General features: G+C 45.1%; 1 protein-coding gene across 1 annotated transcript in view; it reads right to left on the bottom strand.

Moving 5' to 3' along the window:
- Positions 1 to 2,127: 2,127 nt before the first annotated feature.
- CAPN1 (calpain 1) overlaps positions 2,128 to 20,614 on the bottom strand; it is a 102,759-nt gene continuing 84,272 nt past the window's right edge. Inside the window, exons 14-22 of the mRNA XM_075326722.1 lie at positions 16,529 to 16,568; positions 16,082 to 16,147; positions 11,262 to 11,319; positions 6,292 to 6,356; positions 5,865 to 5,933; positions 5,706 to 5,784; positions 5,501 to 5,617; positions 2,867 to 2,925; positions 2,128 to 2,680 (exon numbers count right to left, since the gene is read on the bottom strand). Coding sequence (XP_075182837.1) covers positions 2,654 to 2,680; positions 2,867 to 2,925; positions 5,501 to 5,617; positions 5,706 to 5,784; positions 5,865 to 5,933; positions 6,292 to 6,356; positions 11,262 to 11,319; positions 16,082 to 16,147; positions 16,529 to 16,568 — 580 coding nt within the window. The 3' untranslated portion in view covers positions 2,128 to 2,653. The remainder of the gene's footprint in view (positions 2,681 to 2,866; positions 2,926 to 5,500; positions 5,618 to 5,705; positions 5,785 to 5,864; positions 5,934 to 6,291; positions 6,357 to 11,261; positions 11,320 to 16,081; positions 16,148 to 16,528; positions 16,569 to 20,614) is intronic.

A 20,614-nucleotide genomic window follows, 5' to 3' on the forward strand; every position in this document is an offset into this window, starting at 1 on the left:
GCTCACCTGTCCCTGGCGTCGCTGTCCGTGGTGCTGATCTTCGGTCTCCCGTCCTGCCGACTCCCCGCTGCTGCTGCTTCCGGCCGCAGTGAAGTGAATATTCAATGAGCATAATGAGCGGCGGTCGGCAGCAAGTGACAGCAGCGGCAGAGAGAGCAGGGCTGGAGAAGGTGAGTATAGATTTGTTATTTCTCAGACACGTGTTTTCTCCGGTGCGTGCCACACGGAACACCTCCGTGTGGTGCATATGCGGGCCGTGTGACACCCGTGATGCCGGAGAAAAAACAGACATGTCTATGTGTGGAGCACACTGACACACATATGCTCCAAACGTACACGCGGTCCATGGCAGAATACGCACGTGAGCGCAGACCAATTGATTTAAATGTGTCTCCGGCACGTGAGGAAACGGACCAAACACGTACCGGAGACACGGACGTGTGAAAGAGGCCTAATAGGCATAGAAAAACTGCAACTTCAAACACTCATCGTGGCAACATAGCTTAAGGCTGTGTGCACATTATGTGTTTTTATCACATTTTTTGCACAGTTTTTATTTTTTTGTCACAAAACTGCATGCAAACCCTTAGGCAACGTGCGCACATTGAATATTTGGTTGCAGAAATTTCTGCACCAAATTTGCATCTCTTGGCAGGAAAAACGCGTGTTTTACCTCTCGATTTTGACGAGTTTTTTTTCCATGCGTTTTTGATGGATTCAGGGGTGGGAAAACACTGAAAGAATTGACATACTGCAGTTTATTTTCTGCACCTAATCTGCCAGGGAAAAATAAGCAACGTATGCACAATCCTTTGATTTTCATGCAGTTGTGACAAACTGCACTAAAAAAGGCATAAAAAAAGCGATAAAAACGCACTGTGTGCACACAGCCTTATGCCAGCAAAGTCAATGAGAATCCTGAAGTTTTGTGCACACATTGCTTATTTTTTTCCCCCTTGTAGATTTAGTGCCGAAATAAATCTGCATCATGTCAATCCTTTCAGCGTTTTTCCACCCCAGAATGCATGGAAAATGCAAGCAAAAAAAACTCATCAAAAAACGCATCAAAACCACAAAGAAAAAATGCACATATTTTTTCTGCTGGGAGATGCAGATTTGATTGCAAAATTTCTGCAACCAAATACTTAGTGTGCGTACAGAGCCTAAGGGTATGTTCAAAAGTGACAAAACCCCAACAGTATAGGCAGGAAAAAAAATGCTATGTACAAGGCTGCACATTCTAGACACATTTTTATCCCATTCATTTCAATGGGTGAAAAACACTGCAAAAACGAAAAAAAGAATTCATATGATGCAGATTTTTTAAAAAAAGAAGCTTCTCAAAAAACACGAGGTCAAAAAACCACAGTGTATGAATGAGATTGTTGGAATCTCATCTACTTTGCTGGTTCTGTAAATGCAGCATTTTTCCCTGCACAAAATAACCATCAGAAAAAATACTGCAAACACGCCAAGTGTGAACATAGCCCATTAGGAGGATCATGTGCTGGATGATATGTTATTCTGCCACATCTCTGGGCAAGTACTGATTTTTGCTAGCACCCCATGGTATGAAGAACGCTCTCATCTATTGTAATAGAGCCACATGACTATTGGGCCATAAGACATGCATAAGGCATGGTAACACATGTCAATCATGTGTGTTCTCCACTTATGGGGCAAAGGAACTTTGTTTGGACTTCTTCTGGCTCCAGGACCAAAGAGCTTTGGCAGAGAAAAAAAAACTATGGCAGAGAGGAAAAAAAAAACAATGGCAGAGAACAAGAAAAAACAATGGCAGAGAAGAAAAAACTATGGCAGAGGGAAAAAAAAAAATCAATGGCAGAGAACAAGAAAAAACAATGGCAGAGAACAAGAAAAAACAATGTCAGAGAAAAAAAAACAATGGCAGAGAAAAAAAAACCATGGCAGAGAAAAAACAATGGCAGAGAAAAAACAATGGCAGAGAAAAAACAATGGCAGAGAAAAAACAATGGCAGAGAAAAAACAATGGCAGAGAAAAAACAATGACAGGTCCAATGTCCTCTTAGTATTAATTCCCTATAAGTCATAGGTGTCTGATTTGTTACATTAGAATATTGGATAAAAACGTCAGTAGACTTGTCTGTAGTTGTAAAAAAGTCTGTATTATAGAAGCAATGCAATGTTCTTATATACAGTACATGATATTGCCCTCTTCTCACCAAATCTTTATTTTGGCTTTTTTTTTTAAACCAGTACAAAACAAGAGAAAGAGCAGCAAGTGTAACATAAGACATCTGATCGGGGGATAGCACCCTTTACCTTTCCAGCAATTATGAACTACAAATTCAGCATGACCTGACAGCTGCATGCTGGGAGTAGGTATGACGAAACACGTAGAGTCAGAGGTGGACACCATTCCTATAAGATCGCTCTATCACCCATGAACGGAAAGAAATAGGATGCAAGAGAATGTCGGCGATATACGGTACATAGAACAGATGCTGCGGAGAGGAAAAGGCCACGACGGGATGTATGCAGGGCAGATACGGCGGGGAGGCTTGTCTTCATGGTATTTTTTTGGCACAGGGGCAGCGAGTGAAAAGGCACTTGCGCTTCATTACAGGACAGGAGCGTTCAGGGATCCGGCCCGTGCAGGACAGGGGTTTCATTATGCAAACATCGTCATCTGGAGCCACTGCAATGACAGAATACAAGAGCTATTGATGTTGCTGTGCTCAATCATTCATATATCAGCACAGCTTCTATCCTGCACCTATTTCCTCTTCATGTTCACTTTATTTCCATTAATAATATTATAACTAATGTGATTATTTATACACCAAGAGATACAAAGGTTATAAATAGCCAGTGAATGGCTTACCGTGAAGAGGGTGAAGTTGATGACACCGTCCTTATCTGTGTCCATTCCCTGGAAGAATCCTACAGGAGAAGAAAGTACGACATTAACAGCAGCTCCAGGAATGAAGCCAAAATACTCACAAGATAATCTATCCGATCCAAATGTGCATCACTTTAAATGATCTCAAAGAACGTTTATTGCGCTGCTCAAGCAGAAGACTTAAAGGGGTTTCTCCACCTTTAGCGACATTATTTTTTAATAAATGCATGTATTCTAGGTTGAAAATAATTTTTTATAATTTTCAATAAAATTTTGCCTTCTATACCTTTTGTGTAGCACAGCCCATTACCAGGTGAAAAATGAGTTAACTGTGAATTTGTCAGTGAGCTCATTCTAAGCCACACAGCAGGGTTTATAACCTGTCCTTTTCTGAGCTCCTCTCACCTGATATATATTATATATATTATATATTATATATATATATATATTATATATATATATATATATATATATATATATATATATATATATATATATATATATACATATATATATATATAATATATATATATATACACATACATATATACACACACACACACACACAACACATTATATATTATATATATACACACACACACACACATTATATATTATATACACACACACACATTATATATTATATATATATATATATATATATATATATATATATATATATATATATATATATATATATATATATATATATATATATATATATATATACACACACACACACACACACACACACACACACACACACACACACACTCACACACACGGTATATATTTTATTTTTTTTAGGAAGCTCAATTGTGCAAATTTTATTTTTAGCTCCATACACATCCATTTGAAGTAATGAAGAAAAAAAAAAAAACCCCACCAAAAGTGGATAACACCCTTTAAGAAATGCAACATCATCATTCTACCGCTCATCTGGATATATTCACACTGGAATAAAATGGTTGCATTTCAGCTTCTCATGATGATTTTTTGGGAGTTCAGTAAATCCACAGAGGGGGGGGCTCGTTGTTGTAACTTAATGCGGATGGTAAAATTTTGCTTACTACCCTTGCGTGAATCTGGCCAAAGGGATACAACATGGATCTAATGTTAAAAAGAAGGAAAAAATACATATAGAACTACTGTTGCAACATTGCTCCGGAAAAGGAATCTTCATTCAGGAGTTAAAGGGGTTGTCCACTACAAAGATAACCCCTTTTGATTCCACTTATTTAACTCAGGGAAAATAATAAAGACTATACTCACCTCCTGTATTGGTGCCCCCTTAGCAGGGCTGTGGCTAGCAGTCCTGGGGCTCACGTGGGTTGTGACTTTACGCGAGCCCCACATCCAATCAGTGCCGGCTTCTCTCTCCCTGCTTTTGGACCAAACGAACAATCAACAGGAAGTGAGCCACAGGAAGTGAGCCACAGGAAGTGAGCCACAGGAAGTGAGCCACAGCTCTCACTTCATGTTGATTAACTCGTTTGGTCTGAAGGTGGGGGGAAGGAAGTCGGCACTAATTGGATGCGGGACTCGCGTGAGATCACAACCCCACATAAGCTGTGAAGGACCCCCAGTATGGAAGGTGAGTATAGGTGTCATGATTCATGCATGGCTCTGCCATCCCTGAGCCAGTGCATGTATTGTGCCTCCGGGTTTAGGTATCTTGGGAGGGACCTGTTCATTCTGGCCTCATTCGTGTGTTCATGCTGCCATATCATGGTGCTGCTGCCTCTGGGACGCCGCCAGTAATATTTCCGGCTCTGCTGCATCCGCTGTTCCGTTGAAAAGTTCTCTGTTTTTGTTTTGCTACCCAACCCTGTTTGTCCTGACTTTCAATTCTCCTGCGCAACCTCTCCTGACGTCCGTTTCCCTGACCTGACCTCAGTCTCTCCAGCCTGTATTGAGCTCTGTTTCTTCTGCCCATCTTGACATCAGTCCCTCCTACCTGACCTTCGTACATCCCTGTTCTCCTGTCCTGTTCCGTGTCCTTCACCCCCTCCCCTGTGCTTACTTGCTCTCCCGGTATTCGACCTCGGCTCTGTTCCTTGACTTTGGCTTGTTTTCTCCTCGGTACAGACAAGACATCCTAGCATAGACCCTGACTGATCGAATATCCCTGCTCCTGTGGTATCGACTTCTAGTGAGCTACCGTCTAACCACTCAGTTCTTTTCCTACCTGAGTCCCTGCGCCCCCTAGTGGTAGCTTGACATTAAGCTTTATTATTTTACCGGGGGGAAACATGTGGAATCAGAAGGGGTTGTTCTAGTGGTGGAGAACCCCTTTAAATTTGGCAGCTCCTTTCTAGGGCGAGTTCATATCCAAAGTGAATCAGCTGCATAAATGATGCAAATGGAAGAGAAGGGAAATGCTAATTATTACGTGGTCCATCTGTGTCTTGTTTGAAATTGATGCATGTGCGTTTTTTTACCTAAAAATATTCTGCATCTAATGAAAGTCTATGGGAAAAATCTGCACATAAAACTGAGCGTATCCGCAAGAGAAATTGACAGGTTACGCAGATCAGTTTACACAATTCTCCCCCCCCCAAAAAACACCGTGGTCAGGGTTCCATCCACTATTCCATCCAAAATATGTTCACTTACTAAACATGGTCTCCAGCCGAATTAGACAGCACACAAAACTATCAAAATCCACCGCCAGGTCGGGCTCGGCATATCGGGTGATGATCAGTTCGTGAAGGACATTGCTAAGTTTGAAACCTAGAGAGAGAGAGAATTTGATAAATCATTATCGAAAAATTACTTAAACAGTACAAAATTGGGAATTTAAAGGTGACATGAAACAAACCTGCAGACTCCACCGCTAGACGCATCTCGTAGGCGTTCATGCTCCCCGACTTATCCATGTCAAACTTTCTGAACACGGTCTAATAAGAAAAAAAGGTGAGGAGTAATATAGCGCCCCCTATGGGGTCTACCACTATAGAACCTGGGCCCCTTTACTTACCAAATAATGCTTGATCTTATTCCACAGGACATTAAACTCAGTCATTCCCAGCTGTCCATTTCCATCTTTCTGTTGCATTAAAAGTTAAAGAGAAAAGCTAGAATTTTTGTTTTACTATTGACGACCCAAGGTTTGTAGCAAATTACCGCAAGCTGCCAACACTGATGCCATGAGTTTTTACATTAATTGTGCATTTTTATTGGCAACTTATTTTTCCCCATATGTGATGCATGGGATTCTGGAAGCAAATTCAATAGATAAAAATAACATAAAAACTATAAATATTCCATAGCATTATGTATTATGTAGTTTTAAACCATAAGTGATATAGTAATGTACAGTAATGATAAGGAGGGGGGGGAGGGGAGGCCAAGAGGTGGGTACCAGATAGCATTAGAACAAAGAACAAAAATATCACAAAGGATACATCCATAAGGTTCACCATGCTGCGGCAAGACTCCAAGCTAAACCCTTTAGTGCGAAGGTCTTTATCTGTAATTAACAAGGTAATATTGAAGAAAAAAAAAATGATACACACACACACACACACACACCCAAAAGTGTTGTCACCGTTAAATTTGTGTCAGAAAATGAGGCAGAGAACTGTCTGAAGACTTGAGAACCCAAATTGTTGAAAAATATCAACAATCTCAAGGTTACAAGTCCATCACCAGAGATCTTGATGTTCCTTTGTCAATCATGTCCAACATAATCAAGACATTTACAACCCATGGCACTGTAGTGAACCTCCGTGGACAGCAGAGAAAAACCGATGAAAGGTTATACCACAGGATAGCCTGGATAACTGATAAGCAGCCCCAATCAAGTTCCAAAGAAATTCCAGCTGCCCTGCAGGTTCAGGATGCATCAGTGTCAGTGCAAACTATCCATCGACATTTCAATGAATGAAACGCTATGGAGGAGACCCAGGAGGATCCTACTGCTGACACAGACATAAAAAAGCTACAATGTAGTTAGCCAAAATGTATGAGCAACCAAAATCCTTTTGGGGAAGCATCTTGTGAACAGTTGAGACAAGGAAAGAGATTTTCGGTAAAGGACATCATTCTACTGTTTACCAGATACGGAATGAGGCCTACAAAGAAAAGAACACAGAACCTGTAGTCAAATACGGTGGAGGATCAAAGATGTTTTGGGGTTGTTTTGCTGCCTCTGGCATTGGGTGCCCTGACTGTGGTCAAGGCATCATGAAATGTGAAGATTACCAAAGGACTTTGGGTCACAATGTAGTACCCAGTGTCAGGAAGCTGGGTTTGCACCCTAAAGCGGGCTTTACACACAGCACCTGCCCCTGTCGGTTGTGCGTCACGGGCAAATCGCTAGGAACAGTCACACGTACTTACCTGCCTAGCGACGTCGCTGTGGCCGGCGAACCGCCTCCTTTCTAAGAGGGCGGTTTGTTTGACGTCACAGCGACGTCACTAAGCGGCCGCCCAATAGAAGCAGAGGGGCGGAGATGAGCGGGACGTAACATCCCGCCCACCTCCTTCCTTCCTCATTGCCGGCGGCCACAGGTAAGGTGATGTTCCTCATTCCTGTGGTGTCAGACATAGCGATGTGTGCTGCCTCGGGAACAACGAACAACCTGCGTCCTGCAACAGATAATCGGGATAGGAACGACTGGACAACGATCAACGATATGGTAAGTAATTTTGATTGTTAACAGGTCGTTCCTGCGTTTCACACACAACGACGTCGCTAACGAGGCCGGATGTGCGTCACGAATTCCATGACCCCAATGACATCTTGTTAGCGATGTCGTTGCGTGTAAAGCCCGCTTAAGTCATGGGATTTCCAGCAGAACAATGACCCCAAACATGTTTCAAGAAGCCCCAGAAATGGATGGATACAAAGCGCTGGAGAGTTCTGAAGTGGCAGCAATGAGTCCGGATCGAAATCATCCCATTGACACCTGTGCAGAGATCTTATAATTGCTGTTGGGAGAAGACTCCTTCACATATGAGAGACGTGGAGGAGTTTATATAGAAGAGTCCAAAACTCCAGGTGAGAGGAGTAAGAAGATTGTTGATGGTTATATTAAGAGATTAATTACAGTTATTTATTCCAAAGAGTGTCCACCCAAATTTTAAGTTGAGGATACCAACAATTTTGTCTGGACCATTTTTGGAGTTGAGTAAATTATGTCCAATTTGCCTTTTTTTACTGTTTTTTTGTGTTGTTCCGATACACTAAAAAAAATAAAAAACACATGTATAACAAAATATCTGTAATTGTAATAATTTTTTGGGAGAAATACTTCAATTTGTGGAACAATTTCAAGGGTGCCAACACCCTCAGTTATGACTGCATATGTCTGTGTACTTTGTAATATATCACACGTACATACATAAAACATACATACATACATACATACATACATACATACTTCTCAACATTGAAATTTTAACAAGCAAGAAAATTCATGGACTTCTGAAATCATCAGATGCATAGACATATTTTCGATATGCAAATGATGGAAAAAAAAAGGGAACAAAATTCTAAAACCCTCTTGATTTTTTTCAGTATGGAGTATGAGCACCACTTACAGAAATCCCTTGCTATCAATGATATGTGGAGGCACAACGCACGGTGGCCAGACCCCTCTAGTCTTCAGCTTAGTAAATAATTGGAAAGGGATATTTCGAAAGATATCTTTAAAAGCGGTATTCTCACTTTATTACATTCCTCTATTTAGACAGCATGAAACTAACTTTTCAGTTTGCATATGACTTGATTTTTCTATCTGCCCTCAAGGCTACTTTACACACTGCGATATCGGTCCCGATATCGCTAGTGTGGGTACCCGCCCCCATCTGTTGCGCGACACGGGCATATCGCTGCCCGTGCCGCACAACATCGCCCAGAGCCGTCACACATACTTACCTGTCCGGCGACGTCGCTGTGACCGGCGAACCGCCTCCTTTCTAAGGGGGCGGTCCGTGCGGCGTCACAGCGACGTCACTGAACCGCCGCCCAATCGCAGCGGAGGGGTGGAGATGAGCGGGACGTAACATCCCGCCCACCTCCTTCCTTCCGCATAGCGGCCGGGAGGCAGGTAGGGAGACGTTCCTCGCTCCTGCGGCGTCACACGCAGCGATGTGTGATGCCGCAGGAACGAGGAACAACCTCGTTACTGCTGAAGTAACGATAATTGGGAATGGACCCCCGTGTCGCCGATTAGCGATTTTTCACTGTTTTGCAACGATGCAAAATCGCTAATCGATGTCACACGCAACGGCATCGCTAATGCGGCCGGATGTGCGTCACGAATTCCGTGACCCCAACGACTCCGCATTAGCGATGTCGTAGCGTGTAAAGCCCGCTTCAGTCTCTTTCTATGACAGATTTTAATTTACATAGTGTACAGCTCTTGTCCATGGAGCTCAGCCATCAGAGTATGCCTCGGTGTGTGCAGTAGTTTTATTCCAAGACAGGAGTTAAAGGAGTTGTCCGACAAACTCCAAAAAACATTGTAAGCTAATCTGTGCTCTATTGTCATATAAAACACCCTACATTATTTTTTTTGTTTTCTAACTTTTGTTTCCTCTTGATTTTTCACTTCATTCTCTGCAGCGCTTTGTTTACATTCAGCACAACCAAACATGACATGTTTGACTGCCGAACTTCACAGTCACAGCTGGCACCGCCCCCGGCCCCAGTGTCCAGCCCCGCCCCCTGCACACACATTCCCTGTCAGTATTCTGCCCCAGCACCTGACAGATAAATGAATACTATATAATGAAAATTATATATAGCCCCTAATGTGAGTCTATAAGATATATATACACATATACTCACACACACACAAAACACCTAGAGTTATATAATATATTATATATAACCCCCCTCATGCACTCTCTTCTCTCCCCCGCGCTGTCTCCTCTGCCTCCCCCAGCACTCCCCTGTCTCTCACCCATGAACTCTCGTCTCTGCCCCACCTCGCTCTGTGTCACCAATGAACTTTCGTCTCTGCCCACCCCGCTCTGTATAACGCATGAACTCTCTCCTTTGCCCTCCCTGCACTGTCAGCCGTGCGTTCTCTTCTCTGCCACCCCACCCCTGTCAGCCATCCACTTTGTTCTCTGCCCCCATCCCCCCCCCCGATCTGTCAGTCGTGCATTCTCTTTTATGCCTCCCCCGCCGCTCTGTCAGCCATGCACTTTGTATTCTGCCCCTCCCCCGCCGCTGTCAGCCATGCACTTTGTATTCTGCCCCTCCCCCGCCGCTCTGTCAGCCATGCATTCTCTTCTCTGCCCCTCCCTCTCTCACCCATGCTGCCTCTTCTCCTCCATGCTGTGATGATGGCAGCGTCCTTACAGCCGAGCGATACAGAGCTCAGTGCTGTTGTTCGCTGGTGTCAGGTGACATCCCTACTCTCTGCCCCTGACTGTATTCAGAAGCCAGGAGCACGGGAGGCTGCATTCATCACAGAGACAGCACACGGGGGAAGGGGGGGTCGGTCACAGTTGCCCGGGCACCATACAACATAATGAGCTGAGGACACTGTTGGGCAAACAGCGCTCATGGTGTCCTAGACAGAGAGGGCAACCCTGTTTGTCCAGCACATACAGGGCACAGATAGCAGCGCACAGGGAGGCGGGTACTCATCGCACTGTACCTGCCCAGCAGGGCGACAACATGCAGTAGCTGATTTGCATGTCAACATGGTCCTGCCCCTGTTGACATGAAATGACCGGAAGTAGCAAAATCACAGTAGGAGCAGTCACATGACCACTCTGAGCCTGGGGAGAGGGGCTGACAGCAGGGCAGGTAACTGGTCACTATCTACTTACCTGCCCCAATGTAGCCCAATAGTGAAATAAAAAAAAAGCAAAGTAAGCCGGATAACTCTTAACATCCTAGTCAGCTTTCTCTAGCCCAGTCATTTCTATACAGCAGTTTACTGCCCACCTTCCTCCCCTTCCCAGCCCCTGAAAGGGCTATTACTAGTTCTATAAAATCACAACCCCACAAACGCCCAGTATCGATACACAGCATCGGCAGTTTTCAGAGCAGTTCTCCTAATAACGGCTCTCACTTTCCTTAGCAGTGTGCTTGTTCAAAGTCCATGTTACCTCTATAACTCTATAAGTCTACCCTGTTATAGTATTTACATAGAACAAATCACTTGTGATCGTTAATGAGTAGTAGCAAAATAATGCTACTCACCACAACGGTCACTCAAGGAGGTAGAACCCCCCCCCCAAGCAAGCAGGACATAGGAAGACTGCAGAGCTATCACAACTTCAAGAAACAACTTGAGAACACCCCTTTAAGAGTGGGAAAGATGATTATTTTCCTCTTTTTGATAAGGGACGGTTTTGGATTAGATATGCATGCAACACTCCTATGTCTGGTACTGTTGTACATACTCACGTTTGGCCATGATTTTGTTTAATATGCACTGTAGCTCCTGTACGCTGATTTCCATATCCTGTGTAAAGAAATATTTATTGATAATTTTATTGACAGATATTACAGGATACATGTGTGTCCAATCCCTTCATTGCATGGAGGAAACCGTGTTTTCCAGCAGTCACCACTAGGAGGCGCTCAGTCCATAGAGGTTTTAACATTCACGTATAGAGTTGAGCGGACTTCCAATATCCGGACCAATGTATGAGCGAGCGAGAGAGAGCGAGCGAGAGAGAGCGAGCGCGAGAGAGAGCGAGCGAGCGAGAGAGCGAGCGAGCGAGAGAGCGCGAGCGAGAGAGCGCGAGCGCGAGAGCGAGCGAGCGAGAGAGCGCGAGCGAGAGAGCGCGAGCGAGAGAGCGCGAGAGAGAGAGCGCGAGAGAGAGAGCGCGAGAGAGAGAGCGCGAGAGAGAGAGCGCGAGAGAGAGAGCGCGAGAGAGAGAGCGCGAGAGAGAGAGCGCGAGAGAGAGAGCGCGAGAGAGAGAGCGCGAGAGAGAGCGCGAGAGAGAGAGCGCGAGAGAGAGAGCGCGAGAGAGAGAGCGCGAGAGAGAGAGCGCGAGAGAGAGAGCGCGAGAGAGAGAGCGCGAGAGAAAAAAAACAAAAAAAACCAAAAACTGATCTGGATCATGCAGCCGGATTCCCGCGACCGGGTTGGACCCGGATCGGACACTGAAACCGTGCGGATCCGGATTTTTACAGTTCGGGTCCGCTCAACACTATTCACGTACTAAGAAAATACTTGTGACTTTGGAGTAGTCATACACTGGCTATTCATTCCTTTAAAAAAACTTGTCAGCTAGATTTTGGACTCGAAAACACCATGATCAGGTCTTGAGTCTCTTTAAAAGGAACCCATCTGCACAATGGTGGATATGGAAGTAGTGGTATCACGGGACATACGGAAGTAGTGGTGTAGGTGCTTGTCTCCGAAAAAAAAATAATAATACCTTTTTTGTAGAGATCCGATGTGCCAGTCATAAGAAATCAGTCATAGCAATCAGGCTAGAAGTGCAGGGGGCGTGTCAGTGCACTTGGCAGAAGCAGACTAAGAGCGAGGACACGCCCCCATGCAGTTCCAGTCTGATTTGCATACGGCTTTCACACTACATTTCTCATGACTGAGACATCCGATGTCTTCAAAAAAGGTATCATTGTTATTGGTAGACAAGCGCCTACACAGCAATATCAATACTTCCATTGGTAAAAACAGCTCTGACCAGTTCCTTTTAATAACTGAACTAGCAAAGCTAAGGTTGCTTGGGTCATACTCAATTACCCAGAACTAATTATCTAGACAGATCTGTTCGTCTAAGCAGCCACATAGACACCGCTGTCTGCTACTTTCAGGGCATGGGTGTGCTTCACGGTCACTAATCACTTTGTCCCCATCGTTTCAGAATACAACATTTATAGGTTTAGGATGCAGTAGCCATTCTCGGATTCCTGATGCCGGTGGCTCGGACAGCATGAATCAGATGCCAGCTTCCCTTTAAGCTACATCTGTGCGCAGTGTATTCTTTGGAAGCCAGAAGGTAGAACGCAAGAACATGAGAATCACTGAGCGCCCTGGGAGTAGGAATCAACATTGTAGACAATGGGGACTGTGTGACTATGGAGGCAAATGTCTGTGCACAGATAGGTTCCCTTTAAGCCACCGTGGGGTTACTTGTCAGGTGCAATATGCACCCAGTACCACAAGCAGTTTTGGGTGCATATTGCTAATCCCTGCCTAACTGTCCCTGTATACACTAACATAGATAAAGGGATCTTTAGAAAAAGTATTACTAAAGATCCTTTATGATATGCTAATGAGGCCAGCAACTAGTCGCAAGGGCGGGCATTACTTCCCTCGACTAGTCCGCCTTCTTAGCATGTTAGCACTCCCACAAAGGCGTGCTCACATGCTATTCAATACCCATCGCCCAGTGTCATCCGTGGTGACGCATGTACCTGTGTCCGCTGTCACCGCCTCAGATGCCAGGTTTAAGCTCAGTGCGCCTCTGGTTACGCGCAGTAGACTTCTCTGAAGCCAGGATGCGTACACCCGGCTACATAGTCCGCATGACCGGAAATACACTGACCCTAAACCCAGCGTCTGAGGCGGTGACAATGGACACAGTTTCGTGTGTCACTGCTGATGATGCAGGGCATTAAATAGAATGGGCGTGCTAACATGCTAAGAGGGCGGATTAGTCGGGGGAAGTGACCTCCTTGTGACCAGTCCCTGTACTCATTAGCATATCATAAAGATCTCTTTATCGATGCTACTAGATACAGGGATTAGCAATATATACCCAGAACTGCTCATGGTTGTGGCTGCATATTGCACCTGACAGGTTCCCTTTAAACACAAGAAAAGCAAAATGAAAAATGTATTGTCTGCAGTCATTACTATTAGCCATTATGAATATAACCATGCTTGTATAGTTATTATTAAAGACCCTCAGAATTTGGTGTTGGTGGAGTCCCAAATGTAGCTGGCAGGCTTCCTTTAAGAAAAGCTAGAGGACATTCACTCCTATGGAGCGTGGACAAAGAAAAGTGCAGGTTACAGCCACTCAGATACTAACGTGTGTGCACTGAGCGCCCTCTAGTGGCAGCTGAAACAAGCCAATGGTTTAGCCTTTGCTCAGTGCTATTATTATTATTATTATTATAGCGCCATCAATTTCATGGCGCTTTACATGTGAAAGGGGTATAAAAAATAGGGACAAGTACAATAATCATAAACAATACAAGGCACGGAGGTCCCTGCCCGCGAGGGCTCACAGTCTACAGCTTTGAAAAGTTGCATAGTGTCAGCCTCCTATCAACAGCAGCATACCCCCATGGTTTCCTGTATCCCCCAATAAGGCGAGACAGAAAACAATTTCTCAAAACTTGACCAAACTTCTTTTCATAGAACATATTATTAACTCATAACATGAAAGTAAGGTTAATAATTAATGAGGAGCGGGCACTACCATGCTCGGGTGCTCTGTACTTGTAACAAGCAGCTGGACGCTCGGATGGGCGTGACTCGTGTACAGAGTATAATGGAAGTCAATGGGACATTGGAGCATTTTTCTGGGAAATCATCTGGAAAAATGCTTGAGTTCCCCATTGCCTTCCATTGTACTCGGGTGTCAAGTCGCGCCTCTTCAAGCACCCAACTGCTCTTCAGGAGTACTGAGCACCCGAGCATGGTAGTGCCCGCTCATCACTAGTTACCAGTACAGAGCACCTGAGCATGGTAGTGCCCGCTCATCACTAGCTACGAGTACTGAGCACCTGAGCACGGTAGTGCCCGCTCATCACTAGTTACGAGTACAGAGCACCCGAGCATGGTAGTGCCCGCTCATCACTAGTTACCAGTACAGAGCACCCGAGCATGGTAGTGCTCGCTCATCACTAGTTACCAGTACAGAGCACCTGAGCATGGTAGTGCCCGCTCATCACTAGTTACCAGTACAGAGCACCTGAGCATGGTAGTGCTCACTTATTACTAATTATTAACCTTACATATGAGGAAAAAATGGTCCATGAAGCTCAGTCTAATCAAAATGTTGGAAATTGTTCTTGTGATCAGTGACATATTGATTAAAATCTTACCTTTCAAAGGGGGTGTACTGATTTATGCTGAGCTCTCTATATATCATTTTTATTTTTCAGTTGCTGAAGTGGACAACACATGGCCACCTATCACCCAACAAATTAAGGTAATTTATGCCATAAATTAGTGTAAATTCTAGCATAAATCCAACCCTGCCCTTTGTGTAGATTAGTTTTTTTTATTTTGCAGGCAGGAAAAGATACAACAAAGCTATGGCCTTTTAATAAGTGTGTACAATTTTGCTCCAACAGATTTTCATTGGAGGAAGGAAGGGATCCAGAAATTCGGAACCTTCATAAAACCATTTTATTGTACAATAATATTAAAATCTTAGAACATGGTAGGAAAAACTAAAAAAAAAAAAAATATTCATGTTGACATATAGAGATGATAACAGCTTATCCTTAAAAAATGTCATCAATATAAGATCAGTAAAGGTACCGTCACACTTAACGATGCTTCAGCGATCCCACCAGCGATGTGACCTGGCAGGGATCGCTGGAGCGTCGCTACATGGTCGCTGGTGAGCTGTCAATCAGGCAGATCTCCACAGCGATCAGAGATCAGCCACCAGCAACCCGTGTAACGACACTGTGCTTGGTAACCATGGTACACATCGGGTTACTAAGCAGAGCGCTTTGCTTATTGTTTCCCGATGAGTACCTGGCTATGTGTACAGGGAGCCGGCTTCTGCGGACGCTGGTAACCAAGGTAAATATCGGGTAACCAAGCAAAGCCTTTGCTTGGTTACCCGATGTGTACCTTGGTTACCAGCGTCCGCAGAAGCCGGCTCCCTGCACATTCAGATCATTGCTCCCTCGCTGTCAAACACAGCGATGTGTGCTTCACAGCGGGAGAGCAACGACTAAAAAAATGGTCCAGGACTTTCAGCAACAACCAACGACCTCAAAGCAGAGGCCAGGTCGTTGCTGGATGTCACACACAGCAACATCGCTAGCAAGCTCGCTGTTGTGTCACAACAAACGTGACTCAGCAGCGATGTCGCTTAGTGAAACGTGGCCTTAAGAGGCCGCCCCCCCCCCCCCCCGATCTTCTATTGTTGACCTATTCTAATTATCTGCTTATCAAGAAAAAATATTCTCAGTGTGTTTGCCCATCACAGCTTAGACATTCTAAGCCTGTATTTCTGTGTATACCGCTATAAATGACAGTAGCTGAATTATAACCATACCCCTCCAGCGAGCTGTCGGAAAAGATTCTTGAACCCTTCATCAAGTTGATCTTCACATAAGGTTTCCTTTAAAGTTAAAATAATCAAGAAATAGTCAAATAATCAAGAGACACATACATTACTATTCACATTCATTCTTATCCTGTCTGTGATGATAACGAGGCTGATGAAAAGCCTTGTATTAGGACTGAGAAGTATGAGTCGTATAATGTGGTAATTGCTTTTTTTTTTTTTTTTATTAATAAATATAGTGATATAGAATATTTAACAAAAACTATTGAAAGTTGAAAAAAAATGGGAAAAAGGGATGCTCTACATATTATATTCTCTTCTATACACATTTTTTGGGAAAACAAAATTTTTGATGTTGGATTGCAGCTCTATTCATGGTGACTAGATGGCAGACCCGCTACACATTTCCAAGAATTAGGTTTGGAAATTTCTTACCTCGGCAGGTAAATTAGCAGTGATGGGATCATCCATTTCCCTGAAAAAGAAAAATAATTCTGAACGTCAGACATATATACATTGAATTGATGATGCCCTACAATTTTTTAATTCACTCTTTTTCTCTATCTCGTTCAGTTTTCAAAATAAAAATGCTAACTCCGTTGTTTTCCACCAGGTGGCGCTATAGGTGGTTTCACTGCATAGCGCATGGCTACTTTACTATACCTAGACACCACTTCTATGCCTATGTTAATGGCGGTGGACAGGTCATGGGTGGACAGACTGTGTGTATATATTATATATACCTCACACATTACACACACACAGTGTATAATAATATATATATATATTATGTTATATTATATTATATTATATAATATTATAAATATATAATATAACATAATGTAATATATATACACTATATATATATATATACACACATATATACACACACACACACATATACATACATACATACATACATACATATATACACACACCGTATTTTTCGGACCATAAGAAGCACTTTTTTCCCCCCAAATGTTGGGGGAAAGTGGGGGGTGCGTCTTATTGTCTGAATGTGGCTGGGGGAATGAGGGTGCTGTGGTGGAGCGGGTCATCGGGGGCACGAGCAGGCTGTAGCAGCCTGTTGTGACCACGTGGGCCCGCTCATTACATATGCACGCCCATCCTCCCACCCATCTCTCAGCGGTGAAGCCGGCGCTAACAGGTGGGCGGGATGATGGGCGGGGGGGTGCGCGCATAATTAACAGCCGGCCCGCATGATCACCCCTAGCAACTACAGCCTGGAGTGATCATGTGCGGCTGTATTCACTGCTCCCCGTGCATCATCATCAGCGCGGGGTGCAGTGAATCAGTACACTCACCCGTCACCGTGTGTGGAGCCGTCCCCCTGCAGCATCGCGATCTCTTCCTGTCTGTGCCGGTCAGCTGATCTGTGTAGAGAGTGGTGAGCACAGCGATGACGTCATCGCTGTGCGCGCCGCTAGTGTCCACACAGATCAGCTGACCGGCACAGACAGGAAGACATCGCGATGCTGCAGACAACGGTGACGGCTCCACACAGCGGCGCTGCAGCTGAGACAGAGGATGCTGATCGGTGCTGCAGGGAGTGAAGAAAGGCGAGTATAAACGTTTTGTTTTTTTTCTGTGCCATAGGATACAGGCCATATACCAGGATGGGGGTATATTATGAGCAGGATGGGGGTATATTCTGAGCAGGATGGGGGTATATGAGCAGGATGGGGGGTATATGAGCAGGATGGATGGGGGTATATGAGCAGGATGGATGGGGGTATATGAGCAGGATGGGGGTATATGAGCAGGATGGATGGGAGGTATATGAGCAGGATGGATGGGGGTATATGAGCAGGATGGATGGGGGTATTTGAGCAGGATGGATGGGGGTATTTGAGCAGGATGGATGGGGGTATTTGAGCAGGATGGATGGGGGTATTTGAGCAGGATGGATGGGGGTATTTGAGCAGGATGGATGGGGGTATTTGAGCAGGATGGATGGGGGTATATGAGCAGGATGGGGGTATATGAGCAGGATGCTGGTATATGAGCAGGATGGATGGGGGTATATGAGCAGGATGGGGGTATATGAGCAGGATGGATGGGGGTATATGAGCAGGATAATATACAAGGCAGGAGGATCGTTACCAGAATGGGGTACCTTAGTAGAGAATTTGGGGACATTACCCCCATAACAGTGTCAGCAGCAGATCCTCGCCCCATAACCACATTTTTTAGTTAAAATTTTATTTTCCTCCTCTAAAACCAGGGTGTGTCTTATGGTCCGAAAAGAAGGGAATTTTGTTTACTTACCGTAAATTCCTTTTCTTCTAGCTCCAATTGGGAGACCCAGACAGTGGGTGTATAGCTACTGCCCTCTGGAGGCCGCACAAAGAACTACACTTAAAAGTGTAAGGCCCCTCCCCTTCTGGCTATACACCCTCCCGTAGGAGTACAGATTCCTCAGTTTTAGTACCAAAGCAAGAAGGAGGAAAGCCAATAACAGTTTCAAAAACAAATTCAATCCGATAACACGATCGGAGAACTTAAGAAACAACATGAACAACATGTGCACCCGAAAAAACGAAACCCTAAGAACAAATAGGGCGGGTGCTGGGTCTCCCAATTGGAGCTAGAAGAAAAGGAATTTACGGTAAGTAAACAAAATTCCCTTCTTCTTTTTCACTCCTAATTGGGAGACCCAGACAGTGGGACGTCCAAAAGCAGTCCCTGGGTGGGTAAAAAGATACCACATGAACGGGCTGTCAGACAGCCTCCTCCTACAGGTGGGCCACCGCCGCCTGAAGGACCTGTCTACCTAGGCTGGCATCTGCCGAAGCGTAGGTATGCACTTGATAGTGTTTGGTAAACGTGTGCAGACTCGACCAGGTAGCCGCCTGGCACACTTGCTGAGCCGTAGCCTGATGCCGTAATGCCCAGGACGCACCCACGGCTCTGGTAGAATGGGCCTTCAGTCCAGATGGAATCGGAAGCCCAGCAGAACGGTATGTGTGAAGAATTGGTTCCTTGATCCACCGCGCCAGGGTGGATTTGGAAGCTTGCGATCCCTTATGCTGACCAGCGACTAGGACAAAGAGCGCATCAGAACGGCGTAGAGCCGCCGTGCGAGAAATGTAAATCCTGAGTGCTCTCACCAGGTCCAACAGATGTAAACCCTTTTCAAATTGGTGAACTGGATGCGGACACAAAGATGGTAAAGTGATATCCTGATTGAGATGAAAGGAAGAAACCACCTTGGGAGAAAACTCTGGAATTGGACGCAGTACTACCTTGTCTTGGTGAAACACCAGGAAGGGAGATTTGCAAGATAACGCCGCTAGCTCGGACACTCTTCGAAGAGACGTGACCGCCACAAGAAAAACTACCTTTTGTGAAAGCCGAGAAAGGGGAACCTCTTTCAAAGGCTCGAAAGGCGGCTTCTGGAGAGCAATGAGAACCTTGTTCAGATCCCAGGGTTCCAATGGCCGTCTGTAAGGAGGAACGATATGACAAACTCCTTGGAGAAACGTGCGTACTTTAGAAAGCTGTGCCAAGCGCTTCTGAAAGAATACGGATAGCGCGGAGACTTGACCCTTAAGAGAGCTAAGCGACAAACCTTTTTCCAACCCAGACTGCAGGAAGGAAAGAAAAATTGGCAATGCAAATGGCCAGGGAGAAAACCCTTGAGCCAAGCACCACGCTAAGAATATCTTCCACGTTCTGTGATAGATCTTAGCTGAGGATGGTTTTCTAGCCTGTCTCATTGTGGCAACAACCTCCTGAGATAAACCTGAGGCCGCTAGGATCCAGGACTCAATGGCCACACAGTCAGGTTCAGGGCCGCAGAATTCAGATGGAAAAACGGCCCTTGAGACAGCAAATCTGGACGGTCTGGTAGTGTCCACGGTTGGCCTACCGTGAGATGCCACAGATCCGGGTACCACGACCTTCTTGGCCAATCTGGAGCGACGAGTATGGCTCGATGGCAGTCGGACCTGATTTTCCGGAGAACTCTGGGTAACAATGCTAGAGGTGGGAACACATAGGGGAGTCGGAATTGCGACCAATCCTGAACCAAGGCGTCTGCCGCCAGTGCTCGGTGATCGTGAGACCGTGCCATGAAAACTGGGACCTTGTTGTTGTGCCGTGACGCCATCAGATCGACGTCCGGCGTCCCCCAGCGGCAACAGATCTGCTGAAACACGTCCGGGTGAAGGGACCATTCTCCTGCGTCCATGCCCTGGCGACTGAGAAAGTCTGCTTCCCAGTTTTCCACGCCTGGGATGTGAACTGCGGATATGGTGGACGCTCTGCTTTCCACCCACGTCAAAATCCGTTGGACTTCTTGAAAAGCTTGGCGACTGCGTGTTCCCCCTTGGTGGTTGATGTACGCCACCGCCGTAGAATTGTCCGACTGAATCCGAATCTGCTTGCCTTCCAGCCATTGTTGGAAGGCTCGCAGGGCAAGATAGATTGCTCTGATTTCCAGAACATTGATCTGCAGGGTGGACTCTTCCAGAGTCCACATCCCCTGAGCCCTGTGGT

This window comes from Anomaloglossus baeobatrachus, chromosome 10, assembly GCF_048569485.1.
Source record: "Anomaloglossus baeobatrachus isolate aAnoBae1 chromosome 10, aAnoBae1.hap1, whole genome shotgun sequence".
NCBI lineage: Eukaryota > Metazoa > Chordata > Amphibia > Anura > Aromobatidae > Anomaloglossus > Anomaloglossus baeobatrachus.